Source organism: Corythoichthys intestinalis, chromosome 11, assembly GCF_030265065.1.
Source record: "Corythoichthys intestinalis isolate RoL2023-P3 chromosome 11, ASM3026506v1, whole genome shotgun sequence".
NCBI classification, from domain to species: Eukaryota; Metazoa; Chordata; class Actinopteri; order Syngnathiformes; family Syngnathidae; genus Corythoichthys; species Corythoichthys intestinalis.
In genome coordinates this window covers 31,967,598-31,993,274 of record NC_080405.1, presented here as the reverse complement: position 1 = coordinate 31,993,274, position 25,677 = coordinate 31,967,598, and the positions used below count along the sequence as shown (strand labels likewise).

The 25,677-nt window shown below is 40.5% G+C and overlaps 1 protein-coding gene across 1 annotated transcript; it reads left to right on the top strand.

Annotated features, from left to right (window-relative positions):
• Positions 1 to 2,030: 2,030 nt before the first annotated feature.
• On the top strand, positions 2,031 to 22,402 carry LOC130924064 (progesterone receptor-like). Its single transcript, XM_057850398.1, has 9 exons — positions 2,031 to 3,012; positions 5,581 to 5,717; positions 5,943 to 6,059; positions 6,412 to 6,555; positions 13,220 to 13,426; positions 15,542 to 15,686; positions 16,426 to 16,556; positions 16,627 to 16,778; positions 21,089 to 22,402. Exons 1-9 carry the CDS (start codon positions 2,168 to 2,170, stop codon positions 21,251 to 21,253), a joined length of 2,043 nt encoding a protein of 680 aa, XP_057706381.1. The 5' UTR covers positions 2,031 to 2,167; the 3' UTR covers positions 21,254 to 22,402.
• The last annotated feature ends 3,275 nt before the right edge of the window (positions 22,403 to 25,677 follow it).

Genomic DNA, 25,677 nt, shown 5'->3' with positions numbered 1-25,677 from the left:
TAAGCGCTGTAATATCTATAACCCTTGCTAAATCCTGTTTTTTTTTTTCTCATGGAACCTGCAGATGCATGTGTTGTTCTCAAAATCATGAAATTTTAGGTGTATCAAATGTGATACATTTGGCAATAAAGGGGTAACATATTCACAATCAGAGGCGTAGCGTCCCATTAGGCATACGCAGGCAATTGCCTAGGGCCCCCAGCCTGCAGGGGCCCCCAGAGGGCCAACAGAGTTGGCACACAAAGATTCAGCAAACTCAGCTTCACTGCACTGTTGTAGTTACAAGTGTTGGGAGGGATTCAATACCATGGAATCATTTGGCAGTTTATCTAACAATTCTGTAATCAGACCCAATTAGCATACATATTTAAGCAAGTCCAATCAGTTTTAACACTGCATGTATGTGCAAAGAGTGATTCACCAAGAACTTTATGAAAAGTCCTTGCTAAAATATTGTACGTTGGTTTTCACAGGCCACCTCATTATTCATGTGACTACTTAAAGAAATGGTGATTTTTCCAAGAAAGTCTATTAATGGGTCTATCGTATTCCTCGTTAAATACTCTATAAGAAAAATATAACATATATGCATCTAAAATAATCCTAAACGATTTTATTAGCAATTTTAATACTCCTTTTAGCAAGGTTCCTTGGGTATGCGGTATGCCGCTGCGTACATTTCCATAGCAACCAGTCCTGTTATTGTCCTACGGCACAAGCGCTGCATATTCTGAGAACGAGAATAGGCGTAAGCGTAAGGTGCGCATTTCGAGCAGAGGACGGCCACCCCACCTGTTAGAGGATTAATCTGTGCGTCCATGAATGAATGTAAGTATTTCCTCTTCATGCCATAAAGTTCTTATGATAAGTTAGAGCCGTTATCAGCACGACCGTTTCGTGTTTTTCCTGTTACGTCGGCTGGTTGATCCCACTCATTCTCGCTGCGTCGAGGAGAGCGTTCTTTACATTATATTCACATTGCACATTTGCTTTAAGAGGGAAGGTGTTAGTTTAGCATCTTAAAATGATGTTGTACATCCATATGAGTGTTAAGTGCTTAGTTTTCGCCACTTATATGGCCAAGATGACCGCACGCAGTGCGCACTCGAACCCCCCCCCCCCCCCCAACCTCACCTTCGTGTTCATTTTACTGCGCAAATATGTATGTGTGTCATGTGACTCAGAGTGAGAGTGGGCGGCCATCGGGCCTTTTTTTAATTGGCAAAATGAAGAGAAGTTATCCTTCTGGAAATGAAATAAGAAAGAAAGAAAAAAGCAGAAGAGGAGAAAAGGAAGCAAGACAGCATTGAGTGTACTATGTTACTGTAGTTTTATGTCCTAATGTAGTAGAAGCCGGGCACTTTGAGTGTCCTAAAAAGCGCTCTATGAGAGCGAGTCATTATTAGACTTTTATTAAATATGCTATTGCTCCAAGTCCAACTGTCCCCCTTACTTGCACGTGCTCAAAGGGCCCCATGTTGCCTGTTGCCCCCGGGGAGCCTTGCTACGCCTCTGTTCACAATGATAAAACTAAAAATAAATAAACTCTTTTAAAACGGGTAAAAAGTCGTTGACCTTAGAGGCGATTACTGACCCTTTATTTTTACACATATTCATTTTGACATTTCTTTTTACAAATTTGGAAAAAAAAAAAAGGTTTCATTAGGATGTTATTTTTCAAATTTTGGGATTCTATGATAATTGCTTCATGTTGCTAATGCTTCCCTATCTTGGACAGGTAACGATTTTGTGGCGACTGCAATTACTTTCCTATTCCACCAGGGTTTTTGTCTCGCGAGATCTGAGAACGTCTCTGCCTGCCAATAACCGAATTATTATATAATTTAGGATTATTGCTCACCGTTCATGTGAATACCTATAAAATTTGCCTGTGCGAGTTATTTGGTCCTTTACATTTGCCATATTAGGTTGCGCGCGGAAACGTGTATTGTAAAATGGGGAGGAGGGGGGGGGGGGGACACTGAAAGAAAAAAGTTGTCCAACCCGCGATTCGATCGTCAGGACGTCCCTTCTTCCCTGTTGAGGGCTGAACTACGTCGGTGGCTCATCCAAACTTCCTTTCCCCTGATATGAGCACAGATTCATTTCGTGGCGTTTGCTAGTAAATTCGTGTAGAGCTGCCTGAGCACTTCTTGATCGAGTTGGGATGGATTTTCGCTCCGCTCTGTCCGACTTTGAGAAGCCGGCCAACTCCAGAACACGAAAGGAGCGAGATCACTTGGACACCTGCGCGTGCGCGACCACCGCTGAGCTCAGCAGGGCCGTGTCCGTGTCCCTGGGCTTGGATGCCTCGTCTTCACCGCTCAACGGTAACGCCAACCTCAGCGCCGCCGGTGCATTTAGTGACTGCGAGGCGGCCGTGGGTCACTCTCAGAGTTCGCGACCAGAGTTCGGCGTGCTTCGGAACATGGAGTGGCGGGGCCACGGCGACCCGAGAGAGGACGAGTTCACAGACGTGTGCCACGCAATCCAGCAGGTGAGCTGCATGGACCTCTTAAAATCTGGCGAAGATGACAGCGCACGTACTGTGACGCGCGGTTCGGTGATTTCCACCTTTGTCAGCAAGGAGTCCAACTTATTTGCGAACACGTCCGCGGAACCCGCCTCCCAAATGGACCATCTGTTCGCTCTCAAACCATATTCCGCCTGCGCTGTTCACCCCAATTTTTACCGAGATTTCCCGGGAGTGTTGTACTCTAATAATGAGCACGCGTGCGGTGACCGAGTGGAGCCGGAGGGGGCTCCGTATCATTTGGAGTGTAAATATTGTAACTGTGGACAAGCCAGCGTTGGATCGATGCACGACTGCCGCTGTGTCTGGCGCAAGAAGGACGAGCAGAGTAAAGGAGGCATGCGAGCTGGAGCAACGATGGCGCAAGGCTACGGCCAAGTGGAAAGTTACCCAAGTGAACATTTTCCCGGACAGCGCACTTATCCATCAATCAAGACTGAGTTGCCCGCGTGGATGGACTGCACAGAAAGGGGCTTCAGGTAACTATCACTTATTCTGAATACTTTTGTTTGGTAGTTAATCTTCATGAGTTATATTCCACCGTTCATTAATCCACTTCAACTCATTCACAGTCAGCCCAGCTATGTATAATATTTAGGCTTGTTAGTTGTCGATTAGTTAATAGTTAACTAGTTAATTAAAAATATCGAGTAATCGGATTAGGAACATTTAATGTGTTGCAAAATAAATTTTAGGGATATAAAACAAAGGCTTGCTAAAATTTCACTTTCAGAATAAAATTCCCGAGTGTTTCTTCAAACTATGCAGATTCGCACTTTCATTCAAAAATCAGTTCAAATACCTGAGCTTAGCCTCAAATGGTATTAAGAAATATAGAGTGATCCCTCGTTTTTCGCGGTTAATAGGGACCAGAACCCGCCGCGATAAGTGAAAAACCGCGAAGTAGCACCCCCCCACACACACACACAATTTTTTTGGGGGGGTGTTTATTCAGATTTGGAAAGAGATACATATAAGACATGTTTTTTTACTTTTTTCCCCACTATAAAAAAGTATACATATACAGCATATATATATATATATTTTAATATAAATATTTTTTAAGCTTTTCAAATATAATAATTATGATGGGGCGGCACGGTGGCAGAGTGGTTAGCACGTCTGCCTCAGTTTTGAGATCAAGGGTTCAATCCCGGGCTTCGGCCTTCCTGTGTGGAGTTTGCATGTTCTCCCCGTGCCTGCGTGGGTTTCCTCCGGGAACTCCGGTTTCCTCCCACATCCCAAAAACATGCATGGTAGGCTGATTGAACACTCTAAATTTCTAAATTGTCCGTAGGTATGAGTGTGTGCATGAATGGTTGTATGTCTCCTTGTGCCCTGCGATTGGCTGGCAACCAGTTCAAGGTGTCCCCTGCTTACTGCCCATAGTTGGCTGGGATAGGCTCCAGCACCTCCGCAACCCTCGTTAGGAAAAAGCGGCATGGAAAATGAATGAATAATTATGATGAATTCTAAACATGTTACTGTCGCACGGAATTATTTCTAAAGACTAAAGTAGTAGTAGAAAAATGCTTGGCTTTATTAAATGCTTCACTGAGTGAGTCTACTCAAATCTGCTCAGAGCTGCTCAGTTACACACAATGAGTTGCCACAGCAACTGTTTAACAAGTTAAATGTGATTGACACATGTGGCGCTTCAAGTGACTCTGGCAAGCTCAAACAAGCTCTGTCAATCATCGTTAACTTTAATAAACAACTCCATTGCACGTGAACTGCCTTCCCGACGAACAAAGAGCAGAGAGAGCTTGGGACAGCTCATCTGTATTTTTTTAAAATTATTATTATTTGCAAAAAAATCTGCGATGGACTGAGGGCTCAAAGTTTGAAGCGTGAAGTAGCGAGGAATCACTGTATAAATGAGGATCTAAGTACAACAAAATAACAACTGGCTAACTTGCAGAGCAAAAGTCAGCAAGCTTAAATGCTATAAAATGCTAACGTTTTTTTTAACAATGCTTTCAACAAATCGTTCAAACAGATATTTCCACAAAAAACAGCTAAATATACCGATAATCTAAATTACGAATACATTAAAAAAAAACATATTAGCTAAAAAAATAAAAATAAAAAACTACCTTATTTTGGTCTTAACAGGGAGCAGCAGGATTCAGTCTTGTTAAATGAGTCTCATATTCACTACCAAAATTAATAAAACTAAATGCAAACACTTTCAAAACTAATCATTACAGCGCCACTCTAATTAAACGAATACTCGAATCAGAAAAATTGGATTCGAAGCTTTTTTCGAATCGAATTACTCAAGTTCATCAATTAATCTTTGCAACACTAATAATATTCACAGAGTAAGTGTTGTGGTAGTTAGAAAAATATTATTTTCAGAAACATCCAGTAGCAGCTATAAACGTCCAATCCATTTTGACAGTCAAAATGAATTCAACGTCTATCACTGTTAGCGGTGGGCAAAGAGTTAACGTTCTTCCGATTAGTGACAAAAGGGGAAATTTAGCGTTAACGTCTTGTCTGGTAACTCTATTGGCCTGTCAAGCTTCACAGTTGGTCTTAATGAGTCGTCCTTTGTTCAAAAAAGTCCTTTTGAACTCAATGGCTTTGTTCTGTATAGTTATTGCTTGAAATTTACTGTCCCGTGCAGGATAACAATATTCATTTCATGCGGGCTGCATAGTGCCACATGACACATGCACACAAATATCTAGAAAATCTGTGTTAGCTCAGTTGGACAGTCTATCAGTATTTCACAATTTGTGTCACAACACCATGTGCAGCTCTCAGCCTTGGCCCTGTTGTCAAGTCAAAGCTCACCCTTTCCTTAACTTTTGCAGCGCTGTTTGTGCAAAACAGGTTAATATATCAGTGTCCCTGTCAACATGAGATACAGCACCTGCTGCTCATCCTGTGATTTCTTCCAGAAGCTGCTTCGCTGTGTAACATAATGTTTTGCCTTACGCTGAATAACGTTTTATTATAATCAGATCCAATGGGCAGACAAGCGGTGTTAATTTCAGTGAAGGTCAAGCAGGTTGACCCAACTCCATGTGTGTGTCCAGGCCTGAAGACCTGTTTCCTGGCGTGTTCCTCTCAGACCGGCGGGTGTGCCAGGTGTGTGGGGATGATGCCTCAGGTTGTCATTATGGAGCAGTTACCTGTGGCAGCTGTAAAGTATTCTTCAAGAGAGCAGCCGCTGGTGAGTGTGACACACACACATACACACAATTACTCATCCACTTATTCCATTTCTTACACCCACTCACTTTCATAGCCAGCCGGGCACAACGACCTGACATGTCTGCCAGCTATTTCTTATCAGCCAAAACTCAAAATCCATATATAAAAGGCATTTTTGAAGTTGCTGCTTCATCCCCCATTGCACATATGTGTGCTCCCAAACTCTTCTTTTTTCCCCCTCAAGGTAAACAAAATCACCTGTGCGCCAGCCGAAACGACTGCACTATTGACAAGCTGAGGCGGAAAAACTGTGCTTCGTGTCGCTTAAAGAGGTGCTTCATGTCAGGAATGAGCCTCAAAGGTGAGGAACTGGAGTTCAGAACAAATCAGAGCAAGAGGAAAGGTAGCATGCGTGCCTTGTAGTTAAACAGTCAGGTCCGTGTAGCTACAGTACCGTACACATGCATTGGATCTGAAATTTCTAATAAAATGTTCTAGTTTGAGTACAGTGGAACAAATCTGTTTGAGCATTGTTGGCCAGCAGTAAATGACTGAAAACCTACCCACCTGGTTATAATAACGAGAAGGTCTGTGTCTGAAAGTTTGCCATATACTCGCAATTTATTGTTCAGTCAGACCCAAAAACTCATTACCTTCTTTTATTGTTATGTTTCTTCTACTACTTGTTCTCACTCTTTTTCGGGGGATTCTAGGTCGCCGGCTGAAGGGCGTTGGCCAGACGAGGAGTGGAGAAGAGGAGCAACCTTCTGCTGCCTGGGGGCATGGAGAAGGAGGAGAGAGGCCAGGCATGACGGATGTGATGTTGGGGCAAGGAAATGCACTTTCCCGGGCTCAAGGTGATTTCTACTAATGCTGCACTCACACGTTTGCTTCTTTTGTCTCTCACTATATTTGTTATTCACTGACTGCAATGAGCTCTATGCAGGTGAAGACTTCGGCGAGAATTTTAAGGATGGCTATTTTCGGCTTATTAATGACTTTTTGAGGACAAACGAGCTTAATGTTTTCCTGCAAAAATTGTAAAGTGCTTTGCGGCCCAGGGTCATGATGACGTTGGCACTTGCAGTGCGTTCATAGTCTCCAACAACTAGAGTGAGTGTTCCATTATGACAGGTTGACAAGGCTCTTGAGTTCTCGTGTGCTCCCAATGCACATGCATCCTTAGGTTTATGTTAGCATTCCAAAAATTCGGTTTGTGAGAAAGCAAGCTTTTTCTATGTAAATATCAACTTGTTGTAAAAACAAGACCTTTGGTGCTACCACAGAAGCACCATTTAAGACGAACCATGGATTGTTAGACATCTCGACTGCTCACAAAGCTTGCCATCTGCTTCATAAGACTTCATCAAAAACTGGGAATTTTTATACATGAAAACTCCGATGCCGTGTACTGATATAAAATTTGCGATAAAAGGATACTCTGCTCGTGCGGGTTATCCATTTCCAACCAGCACTCAAAGGACTTCATTGCCCACGAAGGCTCCGTCCGATGCCATTACAGAAGATTTAAAGAGGACGGATAGCCACAGTGTACTGCAACAAACCTGCAATGCTAGCGCTAAAAGCTGTTAGCCTTGAGGTAATCAAATACGCTTACCATGGGGATTTTTTAGAGGCCTTCATCTGCTGCAAACATAGAGGTCAAGGTAAAGTGGATTTTCTTTTTCTTTTTTGTAAATGAAATGACTTGGGTTTTTCTTAAAAGTTAATTATTTTAATGTTTCAGACTGCCTCAGAGAAAACGAGTGGGACTTGTAGTGTGTGACTCCTTCTACAGGCCGCTGCTTGCAGAAGCTGCAATTGGCGTGTTGATGTTAATTCAGTTAATAAATATATTTTGGATTGATCAATTGTTTCTGTGTAACATATCCTTATGTTAATATCCCATATTAGGAAACGGACAGATACTTCTTATAGTTAGGTGCGCTCTATAGTACGGAAATTACTGTATATCAGTGTGCCTGATTTATGTCAGGCTTCTTGCAGGTGTAGCGCAGCATTCGGCGTGTATAGATCCCAATCACCAATGTCACACAATCACGTGATCGCTGTATTGTGCCGCCATATTGTCCGTCATTGTGTGTCCGTATTGTCAATGATCGTAGTTTCTAAAGGTGGATTCACTTGCAAATTATGGAAGCTCCAGTGCTTTCAGACGCTGTAAACGCATTGGATGAGTTGCATAAAACCCGTTATTTGGAAAATTTTCGGTCGATCCAGTCGCCAGATCCATATTTGATGCCCAAACCGATGTTTCCTCCCGTCCGGAGCTGGTCCTGAGACCACAAAATTTCCAATCATACTCCAGTTTGTGTCACGATGAGGAGTCGGGTACCCAAAATCGGCACCGGCCCGAATATAAACCGACATTTGGTCAGCTGAGCGTCACCGTTGTCACAATTGTAAAATGAAACTTGATCGACTGTGGGCCAAAAAATAGCTCCCCCGCGTGAAATGTCCCCCCTGACGGGAGCGCTTATTTGTAACGCTTTATTGACGTGAAAACATCAAATGTTTTCATGGACGCATTGCAGTAATGGATTTACGACTGTAAGATCAGTTTTAAATAATTAAATTACACAAAATATTAGTACTGTATTTTGGTAACAAATTGTGGACTGTGCCACATAACCATCTTTGAACAGAAATGTATTAGTCTACGGGTTTTCACGACCCTATCCCAATGACAATCACACAGGTATGACATTTATTAGTTCAAGCAGAGTAAAATAATACATATTCACGGTACAAGAAAGTCGTTTCCGTGTGGGCGCTCCCGTCAGGGGGGACATTTCACGCAGGGCGGTTATTTTTCGGCACAACACCTGTTGTAGCGCTCAACTTCTTGTTGCGCAACCGTGGCGACGAGCTTCGTAGTCTCCGTCTGATGATGTCTGCGATCGTGTTGGCATCATATTGATGTTTTCGCCGCTGTATGACGGCTGTCGACACAAACGCATCATGGACCGAGAAACAAACCGTGCTGCTTTAGAGATTTGCCCTTTTAACAATGGGCACACAGCAACTACTAAAATGACCGTTTATCTTCTCTGTTACTGCAACCATCCGCCACACGTGCCTTCACCATTTTGGTTACTCAATGTTAACGATCGTCAGGAAGGTATAGGGTTCGTTTACTAGGCGGTGTTTCCTTAGACAAGCAGAAAAACACGCAGTAATAGGAGGAATGTACGTAGCGGTAATATGTAAACACGATGAGCTGACGGACAATATGGCGGCACCAGTCAGTGGGGCGGAGTTGTGACGTCACCTGATTGGGGTCTATAGGAGAATCGGATTCTGCTAGAGCTTTTTGGCAGTATCAACCAAATATGCACAATAGCACGTCTACTAACAGATTAGGAGAAATTACACGTAGAAAGATAACATAATAGCTTGAAACCATAGAACCGTTGCAATTTGGGATATTTTGATGTAGTAAATGTACAGTTTAACATATTCTTTTTGTTGTTTTATGTATAAAATTGGATAGCCTTGTCGTTGCATGTGAAATACAACATAATTTGTAGAGATCGACTGATATGATTTTTTTCAGGACCCAGGGGTTAATTTGTACCCGAACATGCCGGAACATATTCAAGCACCTCTTGATTTTGGCCTCCCTGTGTTCCTTTACTTATTTGGCGAGATCCGTTACCTCTCATGTTTAGAACATAATAATATAAAAACGTTTTTAAAAAAAGTATGAAACAAAATAATAATATGCATAAATTAATTTCCAGAAAAAATCCCAAGAATTGTATGTTGTTTATAATTTTTTTTTTTTTTTTTTTTAAACTAATGTCATTTGATAGAGTCGGAGATTTGTTGATGACAAATTACGCCCCACGCCGAAATTAAAAAAAAAAAAAACTTCGGCGGCATCTGGAGAGGAAGCAGCCAGGATTAAACATTATTAAACATTATTTCAACATGCCAAAAATGCCATTGAATTTACAGTTTGTTTGTTTGTTTATTTGTTTGTTTGTTTTTAAAAGGAAGATTCAAAATGAGTCAAAAAAGCAACAACCGGCGAACAGGGCAGCTGCAGCGATCATGCTAACAGTGAAATGCAGGTGCAGCAGGAGGCTAGCGCCGCAGCAGCTAGCCAAGTTCACGGACAGCCAGCTAAGCAGGAGGCTACTACCATGGCAGCAGCTGGTCAGGTTCAGCGCCACCCGGATTCGGGACCAGCTACAGCACCAGCAATCAGCCAGGTGGACCACCAACAGCCGGAACAACAGGCCTGTGCCCTGTCATCAGCTAGCCCGGTCAACCAGCCTGAGCGAAAGGCGGGAACCACGACATCAGCTCGCTCAAAGGAAGATCCAGAAGAAGAGGAGAGTGCACTAGGCATATGTCATTCGCGAACGAACCGGCTCTTAGACTTGTAGTTCTTAAAAGATAAATGTTAGTACAAGTTATAGAAATTTTATATTAAAACCCCTCCTAATGTTTTCGTTTTAATAAAATTTGTAAAATTTTCAAACAAAAAATAAGCTAGCAGCTCGCCATTGTTGATGTCAATAATTACACAATGCTCATGGATGGTGCTGAAACCCATAAAATCAGTCGCACCCAAGCGCCAGCAGAGGGCGACAAAACAAAAAAACACAAGTAACAAATGGACATGACACTGTCATTTTAATCTGTTTGAGCGGGGCATGTGCGTTAATTGCGTCAAATATTTTAATATGATTCATTTTAAAAAATTAATTAACGCCCGTTAACGCGACCATTTTGACAGCCCTAATATACACATATACATATAATATACTTACTTAATATATGGTTATGATATGTTTTTTCTTAATGATAATCTTCGCTGAAGACTAGCTAAAACTTTTTCCTGGATGCTGCTTTTTCTTTTTGTTTTACAAATTTTAATTTATAATTTGTTATCTGGTAATCAAAGCTTACTTATGTTGTTTTACTGTAAATACTTAAAAGCTTATAAATATACACAATCAGAGATTGGAACTTTTTGTTGACCTTGTTTTGAGACTTTTTGTTTTTGTAATTTATAATTTATTTTTTTGTAGCACTCCAGGTTGTACTCCATGTTGAGTATGTTCAGAAGAATACAAATAAAGGCATATAAAGAATAAATATTTCATATAGTGTATATTTTTTACATTAGTAATTCGTTTTACATGTATTTTTACATTATTTTTAGTAGTAAATTAATTTAAGCAACAAAAAAACTTAGGAGCCATTTGACCGAAAGAGCCGGCTTTTTTTAGTGAGCCGAGCCAAAAGAACCGGCTCTCCAAAAAGAGACGAAATTCCCATCACTAGAGTGCACTGAGTGGAGAAGAAAGTGGGACATCCTCCAGCGACGGGGTTTGGACAGCAGCTCAGTTAAAGGTGAAGCAGACTTACTACCCCTGGCTTCTTATGGGAAATTCGGGTTTGGGTTGCACAATTTGTAGGGCGGTGGGAACTTTGGGGCCAGATATTTAATAAACTTTCCCAGCGTTATTTCGTTGTGTAAATCCATTTATAATGATCATAAAGATATGTAGACTATTTAAACATTAAGAAAACTTGTGTTTTTTCCTGCCAATTTGAAGTAATTAAAATAAATGTCAAATCCACTGTACGCCTGAAAGAACAGAGACACAAATATAAAAGATATAATTGTTTATTGAATATGCATCTTAGTCTTGTTTAACTGGTAGAATTCGTTTCAAAAGACAGGCTTTAATTTGTTATCACTATGCACAGACATCATCACGCAAAACGCAACCTTTTTCCAAGCAGTGCTCTGTCCAGGTCTGACTAACGCGTCGCATCCCCGCATTTCCTCCTCACAAATAAAACAGTACAATTTCAGGGGGTTTTCGGGCTGGAGTGGAGCCTATAAATTAACATAACATTTTCGGGGGGGGGGGGAGGGGGGGTTCGGGCTCTGGCCTAAGAATAAAACATAAAATTTTGTTTTGTTTTTTGAGCTCGGGCCTGCAAATCAAGTTAATTGATCAGCCTTGGGCCGGTCAGTCTTTAATACCCGCGTGCCGGGTCGGGTCGGGCTGGATTTTTTAGGCCCAATCTTACCTCTATACACAACACAGAGTGTAGTGAGAGTCAGGAGAAAAAAGGCTGCGTTCAGTGTTACCGGACCGGTAAATGTGGTTATGTGGGCAATTGCCCGTGCTGTACAGAGTATAGCCTAAATAATTGTAAATTGTTGTCATAACATTTATACCATGGATATTATCTGAAATTGAGGCTCGTAAATTCAGAAGAGTACTGGTCAGATGAAACCAAAGTAGAACTTTTTAGTAGGTTCTTGTGTTTGGATGAGAAAGAATACTGAATTGCATCCGAAGAACACCATACCCACTGTGAAGAATGGGTGTGGAAACATCAATCTTTGGGGCTGTTTTTCTGCAAAGGGCCCAGGACGACTGATCTGTGTAAAGGGAAGAATGAATGGGGCCATGTATCGTGAGATTTTGAGTGAAAATCTCCTTCCTTCAGCAAGGGCATCAAAGATGAGACGTGGCTGGGTCTTTCAGCATGACAATGATCCCAGACACATGGCCAGGACACAAAGGAGTGGCTTCGTAAGAAGCATTTCAAGGTCCTGGAGTGGCCTAGCCAGTCTCCAGATCTCAACCCCATAGAAAATCTGTGGAGGGAGTTGAAAGTCCGTGTTGCCCAACGACAGCCCCAAAACATCACTGCTCTAGAGGAGATCTGCATGGAGGAATGGGCCAAAATACCTGCAACAGTGTGTGAAAAGCTTGTGAAGAGTTACAGAAAACGTTTGGCCTCCGTTATTGCCAACAAAGGATACATAACAAAGTATTGAGATGAACTTTTGGTATTGACCAAATACTTATTTTCCACCATCATTTGCAAATAAATTCTTTAAAGATCAAACAATGTGATTTTCTCTTTTTTTTCCCCACATTCTGTCTCTCATGGTTGAGGTTTACCCATGTTGACAATTACAGGCCTCTCTAATATTTTCAAGTGGGAGAACTTGCACAATTTGTGGTTCACTAAATACTTATTTTCCACACTGTAAGTGAATATTGAAGAAAATTGGGGGGAAACCAAATCAGCCTTGGTGAAAGCGACCAAAAATTTGGGCAATTATGAAGATTTGTCTGGCTGTATATGTGCTATACGATATGATGATATTCCATCATGTTTAAAAAAGAACGTGGACGGATTTTAATTTGGCCCTTGCATACGTTGACTGTTCTAAAAGCGGACCACGGAGAAAAAGGTTTGGGCCCTCCTGTTCTAGGGGGACCTGATTCAATACCTTGTGCTCCTTTACCCGCTGATTGCAGAAGAAAGGGGCATGACCGTGAGTGCTCGTTGTCGCCGACAATTCATTTTTGTGGTCGTGTTGACAGGTACACCTCTAAGCCACGATAGCGATAGCGAGTCGGAATAACAGACCATCCTTAAAGTTGTCCCTAGAAGTCTCGCCTTCTTCGTGCATAAAGCCTATTGCTATATACTGTATTTTTTTCATTCCAGCATCTCAGGCTGTGGTTGTAAATATCCCCCCAAGTATCCGTTCCTGCCTATCACTGCTTAGTGTGCTCCAGTCCATTGAACCTGCCGTCGTCAATGCTGGGCATGACCCTGCCCTTCCAGACAGTGCCGCCTCCCTGCTCACCAGCCTTAATGAGCTCGGTGAGAGACAACTTGTCACAGTTGTACGCTGGGCCAAGGCAATGCCAGGTAATCATTGCGATTCAAAGCACTTATCAAATACAAGACATCTTTGTTTTACTCATTCGCAAACAATATACGGTACTGTATCTATACTACTTATCTTAAAAGCTACCTCCTACCTAGCTTGAAAGATACACCACAAGAAGGCAATATGTGCGCATTTAAACTAAATTTTTATTGTACATAACATTTCATTTAAAAAAAAAAAAAAACCTGCTTTGTAGAAAAAAAATGCACTATTTTTACATGTTTGCGATTTTAACAGTTAAAGGTAGGGTACAGGCACTTTCAAAATCAACTTGGTAGCCCAATGTGGTTGTGGTTAAGAACATCTGCTCCATGTGACTGATGAGGCTCCCACATTTTAAAAACTAAGTCTCAGGTTTACTGAAAAGAGTCTTCAGTGAAGACTAAATATGTTTTGAGTTCAAGTTTATTGAAGATTTCTAAATTTACCAATTTGGGGGAATTTTTACAAAGGTTTTGTCGAGCTATTTTAATGTAGGATACTTTAAATGACCTTGACTTGCCTTGCCATAGGTGTGCATGTAATTGTGAACAGTCATTGAATACGTGCTTGACTCTGAAGCTCCTTTCAGACTTGTATCCTGGTAAATTCCCGTGTAAGCTGACGTGGGATTTAGCCGCTTTGCCACATGGAGAGATATCCTGGGAATAACGCGGGTTGGACACTTTCACAGACTTGTCCCGTGTTCCCAACTCGATGCTCTCTGTGCGGGGAGGGCGGCTGGCGCGATTTTATAACCCGGACATTACGTCTATTTGGTCGGCATCGGCAACAAAATAAACCACACATTTCCAAAGATGGACGATGGACTCTCTACCTCGGCTTTATCATCCAGTAGCAATTTAGGGGCCGTTTACATGGTGACTCTCTGAGAAGACGAAAAATGTCATGTTTGCATTTATATGGGCCCATCTCCAGTCGAACAATGTTGCAATTCCGCATGAAAACGATGTAGTATTCATGCCAGGCCCAAGGGGCAGTGCAGATTTACAAGGCGACAGCGAATGATGCACTTTGACCCCACCAAAGTTCCTCAGCCAGGAAAAAAATATGCCCGCCCACTCGAAGCAATGGCATTTTTCTTTTGTTCAAAAAGGCATAAAAATGGAATCATTCAACATATTTAATTTAAAAATATTATTAAAACAGTAAATTAAAGCCGACATGCCGCCATGTTTGCTGTTTTTAATGTTTAGTAGCACCGCTGCGCACCCCCAATGTGACGTGTACGAGTGCTGACGTTATCGGCGCGGTGTCGCGCCGCGGGAGCCTTTGATATGCATGTGGAGATAGCCCCTCTCAATCCCACGCAATCGAATTCTTCCACTTTTGAGGCAGGATTCAGATTTTTTCGTCTTCGCCGACACCATATGTGAGGCAAGTCCGCAACACAGTCATTGCGTCTTCGTGTCGCAGACACGTAAACTGCCCTTTAATTTTATTATGTTGTTAGTTTAATTTTGCTATTTTCAGTCTGCTATGTTGATTATTGCGATTTTTGTTTACCGCTTTTCGTCTTACTGCAAAGAAAGAAGAAATGACGATCGGCCGCTATGATATTTACGTCATCAGCCTTTGTGCTGTTACCAGGGAATTTAACGCCTGCTTTCACACATACCTCGTCCCGGGACATATTACTAAGACAAGACCCGTTAAAAGTCCACATAATATCAGTGTCAGTCGACCCAGGAAATTGCTTTCACACATAAGGGCTACCCGCAATTTTAAATCCCGCAATTTAAATGGTGTTCAGGTATATGTGAAAGGGGTTGAGATACTCTGGCAGCTGGCTCACCCACAAACCTCATGTGGACAAGCTGAAAATGGATGGAAAACTACATGACAATCTAGATAAAGGTGCAGATACAGGAAATCCACAACGTTAATGGAACTGCTCAGACCCCCCCCAACTCCCTCCACCACCACCACAATCCTAATTGCCCGGCTCATTGTAAACCAGAAAGTAGCCTGCTGATAAAGAATCAAATTCCCCACAATTTTCACAACAGTGGCAAACAATTACAATATGAGTCAAATTTGGCCATTAAATTATTGTTAAAACTATAAATGAAATATATTTTTCGTGTTGACAGGGTTCCGCAACTTACACGTAGATGACCAGATGACAGCAATTCAGTTGTCCTGGATGGGGGTCATGGTGTTCGCTCTGGGGTGGAGGTCCTACACCCAAACCAACAGCTCAATGCTCTACTTTGCTCCAGACCTTGTTTTCAATGAGTAAGTCACTCTTACGGGGCACAGTTATGTTGCAGGATGTATGACTGGAAGTCAGTGAAACTAGGTACAACCTTAAAAATAATTCAAATAATCATTCTTGTGCACACATTAGATTGGGAAATATCAAAAACAGCAACATATATTTTAAATTAGACCCGAGTTACTTCTTTTCTAACTGCATCCCTCTGAATTTTGTAAACCGTGGCTAGACCAGATCACAGCAATGGTTCTGTTTCATCTTTTTGAAAACAGCAAAAGAAGATGCAGTGTCATTTCTTGCATGTTTGCATATTTGGATGAAAGCGCATCTATTTCACAACCCATTCAATAACAGATTTTCTTAAATGTGTTTGTACCCACATTATGCATTGAGCACCTTCCACATAATCCATGATGATACTTTTGGCCAAAAGTTATGCTATGCAAATGGTAAATCAGTAAATAGTCTGCCTTGGCTTGGCAGCCTTAGCAACGACTCGGTGAGTGTGCTGGTGCCACTCTTTTGGGCTGCCTCTGACCTGCATGGTAATGGGTACACCTGCCCCTTTCTCTGACCTCTATTTTACTCTCCCTGTCCGCCGTTCTCTTTTTCCATTATCCATCTCGCCCATCTTTCTCCCCTCGTTTCTGATGTTCTCTTAGCTGTCCTAATTTTTATACAAATATTTCTCTACCGTACATCTTCTTTCCTCAACATCTCTTTCTGATGCTATATGATATTTCTTCTTCTTCCATATAGCCAGCGGATGCAGATATCCAGTATGTATGAGCACTGTGTGCGAATGAAGGTTCTGTCCCAACGCTTCTGTATGCTGAAGGTCACCCAGGAGGAGTTCCTGTGCATGAAGGCACTGGTCCTCGTTAGCATTAGTAAGTCTAAAATGATAAAAGACAATGTCAAGAGCTATGGAGTTATTTTGTTGTTGCTCTGTTGTATAAGTGCCAGTGGAGGGCTTGAAGAACCAGCAATGCTTTGATAATCTGCGGGCCTCCTACATCAAGGAACTGGAGCGCTTGGCCAGTCACCGTGGGGAGACCACCCGGACACAGAGGTTGTTTCAGCTCACGCAGCTGCTGGATTACCTCCAATCGGTAATACACACAACTTCACTTTACACATTATACTGTGACTTTGAACTTGCCTTATAAATGTCATTGATGTTAGCGTCACAGAACTAACTGTTTGAGTGGAAAAGATTAAAGTCCATTCAGATTTTGACATTCACCACCAGAGACTTTCCCGAATATGCAAACTTGATATCTTTACGTTTCCTTTTGTTCAATTACATTCAGTTTGTAACTCTCCTGCCAGCAACCACCAGCAGCACCTGGGATTTTAAGTTTTGACTTTTCTCTTCTGCTTATGTAGCAGTGAGGCTAACACAACTAATCGATTAAATAGATTAATTAATTAGTTGCCAACAAATTTGCTAATCAATTTTTTCCAGGGTTATGGGCAGTCCCGTTTCGGTCTTTGTTTGTGTGGAATGTGAGGCTGTGCGCGTGCGCCAGTGATTAGAGCAAGAGAAAGAAAATCGATAATATTACGAAGTGTCGAGAGTTTGATTTTCTTTTGTGTTGCTAGATCCGATGTGCCTCCGTCAAAGGTGAGTAAATGAAGCCAATTGTATTGTTTGTATTTGTTGCTGATTAGACATTATTTTATGGCACTGAGCACCAAGCACTCATTAGCAATTATGCTAATCAGTATCTTAAGTAGAGCTGAAACAAATACTCGAGCAGCTCGAGTAACTCGAGTTTAAAAACTGATCCGAGTAATTTTATTCACCTCGAGGAATCGTTTAATTTTGCCAGCTCTAAGCATCACGTTTTGCCCGGACTACTTTTAATGCAGGACAACGCGCTGACGTCACGTGCGAGGAGGAAGAAGCAATAAAAAAAAAAAAAAACTTACTTACGACAGCCGCTACAATCAACACCGACGTTGCTAAAAACTACGCCCGCATGATGCTAGTTTGGTAGCAGCTAATGTCCGATGCGTCTCATAGATATCGCATGCGTTTAGGACTAGATGCAAAATGACAGACTCTGCCGCGTCTGGGCAGCGTTAGTAAACAGCCGCCATCTTTAAGCAGTAGACTTCTCATCGCTAATAAATATAACGTTACTGTCACTCGCTCAAGTAACGTTAGCCCTTCGGAGGGCTAGGTTTCTACTGATTATGTCCACTGTCGATGCGTGGCTAACGTGTCTTTCATACAGGCTTTATATAATCTGTTAAAACACAGCGCTGTAGAGTGATGAGGGTGTAAAATTAAAACATAACTGTCAGTTTTAACTCAGTAGTCATTGCTGAATAAAACACCAAGTAGCACTGGTCCCTAATGTGCTCCAATACAGCAGGTATCATACATTTATTTTGAACACTGCAAAAAGTCAAAATCCTATCAGTACTTACAGTTTAGACTAACTTAAAACTTAACTAGAACTTAAAAGTAGCTTGACACAAATGACAATTAAATTGAAACACGTGGGAAAACCACGTAGCTTTCAAGTGATGTGTGTTATCAAGGGTAATTACATTTTTAGGTAAGAAATATGTTTTTTTTTTTATAAGACTTAGAAGTTTTTTGAGTGAAAGCAGTGAAATTTTTTTTTCTAGTCGCATCTTAGATGCAATTGTTGGCTGTTTTCAACAATGTACATCGAAAATAAAGACATTGAGTGACTGAAAATGGTTCAATATTGGATTAAATGTCTTTTTTCTCATGTATACATATAATTGCTCTTTACCTAAAAAAAAAAAAAAAAAAAAAAGTTTTATCCGATTACTCGATTAATCGATAGAATTTTTAGTCGATGACTCGATGTCAAAATATTCGATAGTTGCAGCCCTAATCTTAAGTGTCCCTTTGTATTGTGTTTTGGAGAAGCAAAGTAACACGAGTTATTGTCATTTCTTTTTGTAAAGAAACCACACTCATGAACACATTCACATAACAGTTTGGAGTCTCTTTTCAACAGAAACTCCCATTCAAACTGTAAACTGCCATACAAGAGAGTGTACTTTAAAATTGGACTTGGATTGTATTTATGAATAACTTTTTGATAAAGAAAACTGATTCATTGCAGTCTGTCTCCTCGTCATATGAGTTTTTATTTTAGTTTGTTTAAAGAAAATAGATGAGTCATTGACACAATTTATATCCGTGCTTTCCCCACGAGAAAAAAAAATGTCAATCAGCAGCACTTTTTTTTAATTTGAATGAACAAGACTTTTGTCTTATTTGCGTACAGAGAATTTTAAAAATGTTTTATACTCAGAACTTTTATTAAAAACTAGTGTGGCAACAATTAATCGATTAACTCGAGTAATTCAATTAGAGAAAAAAAGTCACCGATGTTCACAAAAGAATTTTTGTTTAAATTTCCACCCTACTTGCTTTCAGAAACACACACAAAAAGTTGTTGTCAGAGACAATTATACGCCAAGAAATCATTAACTTTGGAAGACTGGATCAATATCATCATCACTGGATGATATTCCGCAAATCTGCATTAGGCATGCTGATGACACAGGATTTTTTGTTTGGAGCGGTGTCTCTGAGATTTATGACGGTAACTGCCTGAAGAAAACATGTCCATTTGCGCAATCATTGATCATATGGGACCGCATGGCACGGTGGGAAATGGCCGTCAATGTCTGTGATGAAAAATACTCTTTGTCACTGCTTAGGTCAATGCCTGAAAAAAGCCAGAGGTGGTGCCACAAAGTACTTGTACTGTAGTGTTTTTCTACTTTTTATGATTCTATAATTATTTTTCCACGGAATTGAACAATTCCATTTTGTCTACTTGAGGTAAAAAAAAATGCCCTCCAGCAATGTTATTTCTTTTTTTGTAGTGTTTCTTAAAGCCAGAGGGGTGACATTTCAGTTTTATTGTTCTCCTCTCAAAATCACAGATTTAAACAAGTTTACACAAGCAGTTTTTCCAGGTTGTATTTGTTTTAATCCATAAACATTGCTATTGTATGTTGTACTTTTTTCGCCAAATGTATTGCATTTGATACACTTAGAATTTCAAGAATTGGAGATTTTAATTCAGAATTTTAAAATTGGTTTCTCAAAAAAATTGATGGATGCATATCAACACATGCATCTGCAGGTTCCATGAGGGGGGAAAAATCAGGATTTAGCACGGGTTATAGATATTAGATATTTTTCTTTTTTTACAAATTTGAAAAAAAAAAAAAAAAGTTTCCATTAAGACCTTATTTTTCAAATTTCGTGATTCTCAGACAACTGCTTCATGTTGCAGGCCTTTAAGGGTTACACGTTTCTGTCAGTCTGAAAACAACTGTTTTTCATTAAAATTCAATAGTGCCGAATTTATGATTTTATGCCCTGCCACTGATTGAAGATGTCCAGAGTGTACTCCACCTCATACCTTAGATCAGCTGTGTTGTGAAGACGATCGGGTTAGAAAATTGATACATGAGATATCCATTGATTTTTCTCTATGAGCACATTACACAAATATGTCAATTTAGATGATATCATTATTCGGTAATGTAGGAAAAATTTGTCATCACGACAAATTTATAAACCCAGACTCATGCATGTGTTTAGGAACTTGTAGTGTTTATTAATGGAATTGGAGAACCTCGGTGCCACCACTAGATGGCGTATATTGACAACATCTCGCTAAAGTACCCATCGAAGTGAACAGCATTGTTGATCAAAAAATGAATGCAAATAGTATCCTCTTCTGTGATAAAACATAAACCAGCATAAAATCATTGTTATTAATATTAGTAGCAGTAGTAAATCCAGGTTTATTTTTAAATTATTGTGGAATGAGAAGCTTGTTTTTGTACTAATATGTATATGTTGTTGTTAAAAATAATTTGAGCTGTATCAAATGAGAAAAGGTTTTCGCTGTTACTAGAAATACAGTTAGAAATAACATAAAAGTGTAGTATATATTGATATGTGTTGTATATAATTTGAGTTAGTGCTATTCCAAAAAAATTGAAATATTTTGATGATCAATTGCAATCTACAAAGTTAGGAAGCTAAGATACCTAGTGTACATTTGGATTGTTTTTACCTTTAAGAACAGAATGGGACTTCTACTTTAGTCTTATCCTGGAAATGTATGATGGAATTCTTACCTCCTGTCCTCCTTCAATCATAATTTTACCCCTTAAAGGCTCAATGATGTCATTGTCTGCGCATCTTGTCAAGTGAGTCTAATATGCTCATTTATGCATACTGCAGTAGAGAAAAGGAATGGAGCCTGATTGATCGAAATTTTAAAGTTCATACAAAACTGACCTTTTCCAGAAACTGCATAACAATATCAGTATCACTCTATTTTGCTTAGTTCAAACAGTTTGTCTCGTGCTATTTAAATGTTCTTTGCCTTTCCTTTTGCAGATTGTGAAGAAGTTGCATCAGTTCACTTACGAGCTGTTCATTGAAGCTCAGTCCCTGCAGACCCGCGTCAACTTCCCGGAGATGATCTCAGAGATCGTAAGCGTCCATGTGCCCAGGATCCTCTCAGGCATGGTCAAACCCATCTTATTCCATAATTCCGACTAGAAAGGGTCCTCTTTCATTGTGCTATTTGTCACTTGAGCTCCGACACACCCTCCTTTGAACAGTTGTGGTAAAAATGTCAAGAATGATGACTCTGCTGTCGTCCAGTGGGTGATGGAAGGGCACAGACGTACCACATCTGGGTGAAAACGGAACTGAGCTCCTTCCTGTCCAATGAAATGAAATCTAATCATATCTACTCTGTTCTTTGTGCCTGCTCTGTGTCAAGTGCATAAAATGTGTCTGTGGCCTACAATGGCAACACAATCTTGAAATGTTGAGAGGTAAGTTGGAAGTGACAAGATATTATTTGATGAGTTAACTCATTTATGAGCACTTACTTTGTTATGCACTTGCATTTTAACGTCCTGTATTGAATGTGCACCTTATTCCACATATGTTTAACTGACTGCCTACATGCTGAGATGCTAAAAGCTTTTTGATGAACTCGTCTAAGTGTCCTTGAGCAAGATACTGTGAACCCCACGTTGCTCCTGGTGCTGCGTCACCAGTAGGTGGATGGCAAGATGTGTAAAGCGCTTTGAGCGCCTTGAAAGGTGGAAAAGCGCTATATAACACCATTTACCATTTTTAAAACACTTCTCAAAGCAATGTTCTGTCTACATATTTGTACAATTTTGTGGGTCACTTGATGTAAAACGTGAACCACACAGACTAGTAGCTAAGCAAACTTTACTTTTGCTAGTTTATTTTGAATGTAATACAAATTTTCCACTGTTGGAACTTTTCTACAAGTGTGCTTTCTTAAAGTGTTCTTTGCAAGTGCTTTTTGTGTATCACCATATATTCATTGTAGCATCTGATTGTGCGCTATGTGCTTCAGCAAAAAACATCCAACCAAGAACCTATTATTCTGTGACATAATAAAAACAGGATCATGAGAGTATTTGTTTGTATGACAACGATGAAGACAAGTTGTATTTATGTTCAATATAACAATGTACAGCTGAAGGTTAGTAATGACGAGGTTTTCAGATGCAGGTTGAGGAATTTGTTGCATTTCACTGTGTTATACAACTATAACCATGTTTGTGACAAGTAGGAGTGGGAACCTCTTGATGCCTCACGATACGATACGCGATACAAAGCTCACGATAACGATGATCTGACGATACAACGATTATCGATACATTGGCCAGGAAATCTAGGACATTCTGCAAACAACTAATAAACAGAAAAACAAGCTTCTGCTGTGAATTGGAATGACTTTATCATTAGTAGACGACCAATCCATTTGAACTGGGAGGGTGGCAGCGAATGAACACTCGTTCATTCGCTGCCATCCCTCCCACTTCAAACGGATTGAACGTCTATGGCCGGCAGTGGCAGCCAATGCTAGGCAATGAGGTATTTTGGGCCATTTAAGGTCATTTACCTGTTCATTTTCAGTTACTTCCTGTTGATTTTGGGGTAATTTATGGGTCTCTTCCTGTTGATTTTGTGTTACAGAACAGGAAATGACCAGGGAATCACCCAAATGAATAGGCAGTGACTCAAACTCAACAGAAAATGACCTGTTAATGCCCTAAAATGAACAGCAACTGACCTGTAAATGCCCTGAAAATCCGACAGAATGACTGCGAATGCTCTGGTTTCGAATGAACCAACTTTCCCAGTCTAAATGGATTGGGTGTCGAGCACCATCAATGCAGTCTTAGAGTTAATTGAGACACTATTATGGTGGAAAATTTTGGTGGCAACATGTCGGTTAATTTTTATTAATTTTTTTAGACATTGACACCTTTTTCAAAATGATATCTCGATTCTTGGCAGGAGCATATCGATAACCTTTTGGGATACAAAGTATCACTAAATATCACCATTTCGATATTTTGTCACACCCCTAGTGACAAGTACCTATAGTGTCCATCATTGACTTTTATTCATTTCCCGATTTGATGCATCTAGGGATTTTATTAGAATGGACTAGGAAATAATAAAAGAATTGCTTTCACGACATATCTAATTATGGCACAAGGTTGCATTGCAAAGTGTCATATTTACACTATTTGATACAAAGGAGCCAAAATAGTGTATGGTATATGAAGCATGGAACATCCCTATTCGACTTTGTTAATTTGTTCAATTACAAAGAACTGAATCTATTAATCGCTCCTGGATTTTCCTCCACAAAGTGTGAATCAATAAATTATCGAGAGAAAAACATACCTGCAGAAACGCTCCCTAAACTAGAAACAGTCCATCCATTGTTAACTTTAGTTGTACTTCCCTCTAGTGGTTTTTGCTAAAAGTGCACTGGCTGAACTTTTGGGGTCGCCATCTGTTGAATCAATTGCCAGTTGCTTTGAAATGTAACTGGACACGTGTACACTCTATGTTTGCAGGAAGCTGTCGTTGCAGTGCCACGTCACGTGACAAGTGTCAATCACAGTAAAGGGGAACAGCAATTTAAAAAAAACGGCAAGACTGCGGCCTGTCTTTGCAATGGCAGGTAATTTAACCCTTTCAGGGGAAGCAGTCACTACAGTGGACAGCTACTCAAAAGTTGGTACAGTACATGGTACTCAGAGCAAGCGACCTATAGACAGGCAGACAGACAGACATACAGACAGACAGAAAGAAAAATAAAACAACACAATATTATTATCAGTATGATATTATTACACTGTATATAATAATACTAACATTTCAGTCGCGGGGGTGATAGAGCCTATCTCAGCCTATAACGGACAGTAAAGGCCAAATTATACCGAACACATCTTCGGCACATTTGTGTTAAGAGGGAATGTGTTACTTTAGCATCTTAAAATGAAGTTCTACATCCATATGAGTGTAAAGTGCTTAGTTTTCGCCACTTTTATGGCCAAGATGACCGCATGTGCACGCAGCGTGCTTCCTAGTTGTGCACGCGCGTTCGCGCCCCCCCCCCCACCTTTGTGTCATTATAATATGACGAGTCATGTATGTGTGTTATTGACTGATTTACAGTCAATCTGCATTGTTTATTGCATCAGCACTAATCTGATGTAATTTTCTTTCCTTTCAGAACCACACATATACCCACACATTCCAGTCTTCTTCCACATACATACAAATACATCTACATCTTTCCACGCATGCTCTCATCTGTTCATTGAGTGATTGTCATATCAAGTGCCATTGCCTGTATATAGTTGTGCCTGTTGCCAAGTTGGATTAAAAGTGCCAAAGACCAATTCCACTCTCCGCTCCTTGTGTTCTAACTGACGCTCTGAGGCGAATGAACCATAAAACATTTTGAACACAGAACCTCATACAGTCCATTAGTCCAAATTAGAATCAATAAGGGAATCGATAAAGAATCGAATCGTTAAGCAATATCGATACTGGAGTCAGAATCGTAAAAGTCTTATCAATTTCCATCCCTAATTATACGTTATCGTACCATCCTCGCCAAGATGTTGGAGCTAAGTCCTAGCTAGACAGCGAGCTACGCTCCGAAATGTCGATTTCAGTTGTTCGTGTGGTTTTCTGACTTTATTCAGCTACTAGTGACATCAACACTTACAGAATGAAAGCAAATCAGTTTCATCTTCAATAACAGCAATGCAACTGCATATGCAACAACAATAAACAAATGAAAAAAAATGAGTGGAGACAAAATAGCAGACGAGACTCTGGTGTCTTAAAGTCGAAATCACGTAAATTGGGTACGTCGTAACCCGGGTACGACCTGTATTAAACAGTATATTCTGATTCATTTCTGAGATCAAGGGTTCAATCACGGGCTCCGGCCTTCCTGTGTCGAGTTTGCATTAAGGGAGTTCCAAAAAATAGATTATTAGATGCATCGCAATTCGACAAGTAACGATTCCATTACGATTCATAAAGGTTCAAAAACGATTTTCCCTAATAACTTTATGACAGCCGCTCGTAACGGAACGAAAGTCAAGACACGTCTGCCGCCTGGACACCTTTAACGGACGCACGCACAACGTTATGATGGATGCTGCCGGTTACTGAGCGAGAGATTTACTGCTTTTCAAAAGACTGGAAAATAAATTTGTGTATGTGAGAGAGGCAGGGACCCAGCGGTCGCGCTTCTGTGCACAAGTTATTTTGTAGAGCGAGAGGGGAAGAGTGATAGTTTGTTGCTTCTTGTCTTTCAGATGTCCAGCAGTAGTTTCAATTTATGTCAATTGAAAAATGTCCTGTGTTACTATGACCCGTGTGCGTCTATAAGAGGTGAGTACACGATCTCTCTTGTACTGTTTAGCCTTTATTGTTGTTGTTTTTGAGAAGTTAACAGTTAGCGCAGAGCGCTAAGCTAATTCGCTAACGTATTTCACATGCAGAATGTGTAAAACTATGATTAAGTACAGCGGTAACACTACAAACATGCGAAATAGTACAGAAACCTGTGAAAACAAAGTATATTGGTTAAAAGATGTCTTATTTCTAAAGAC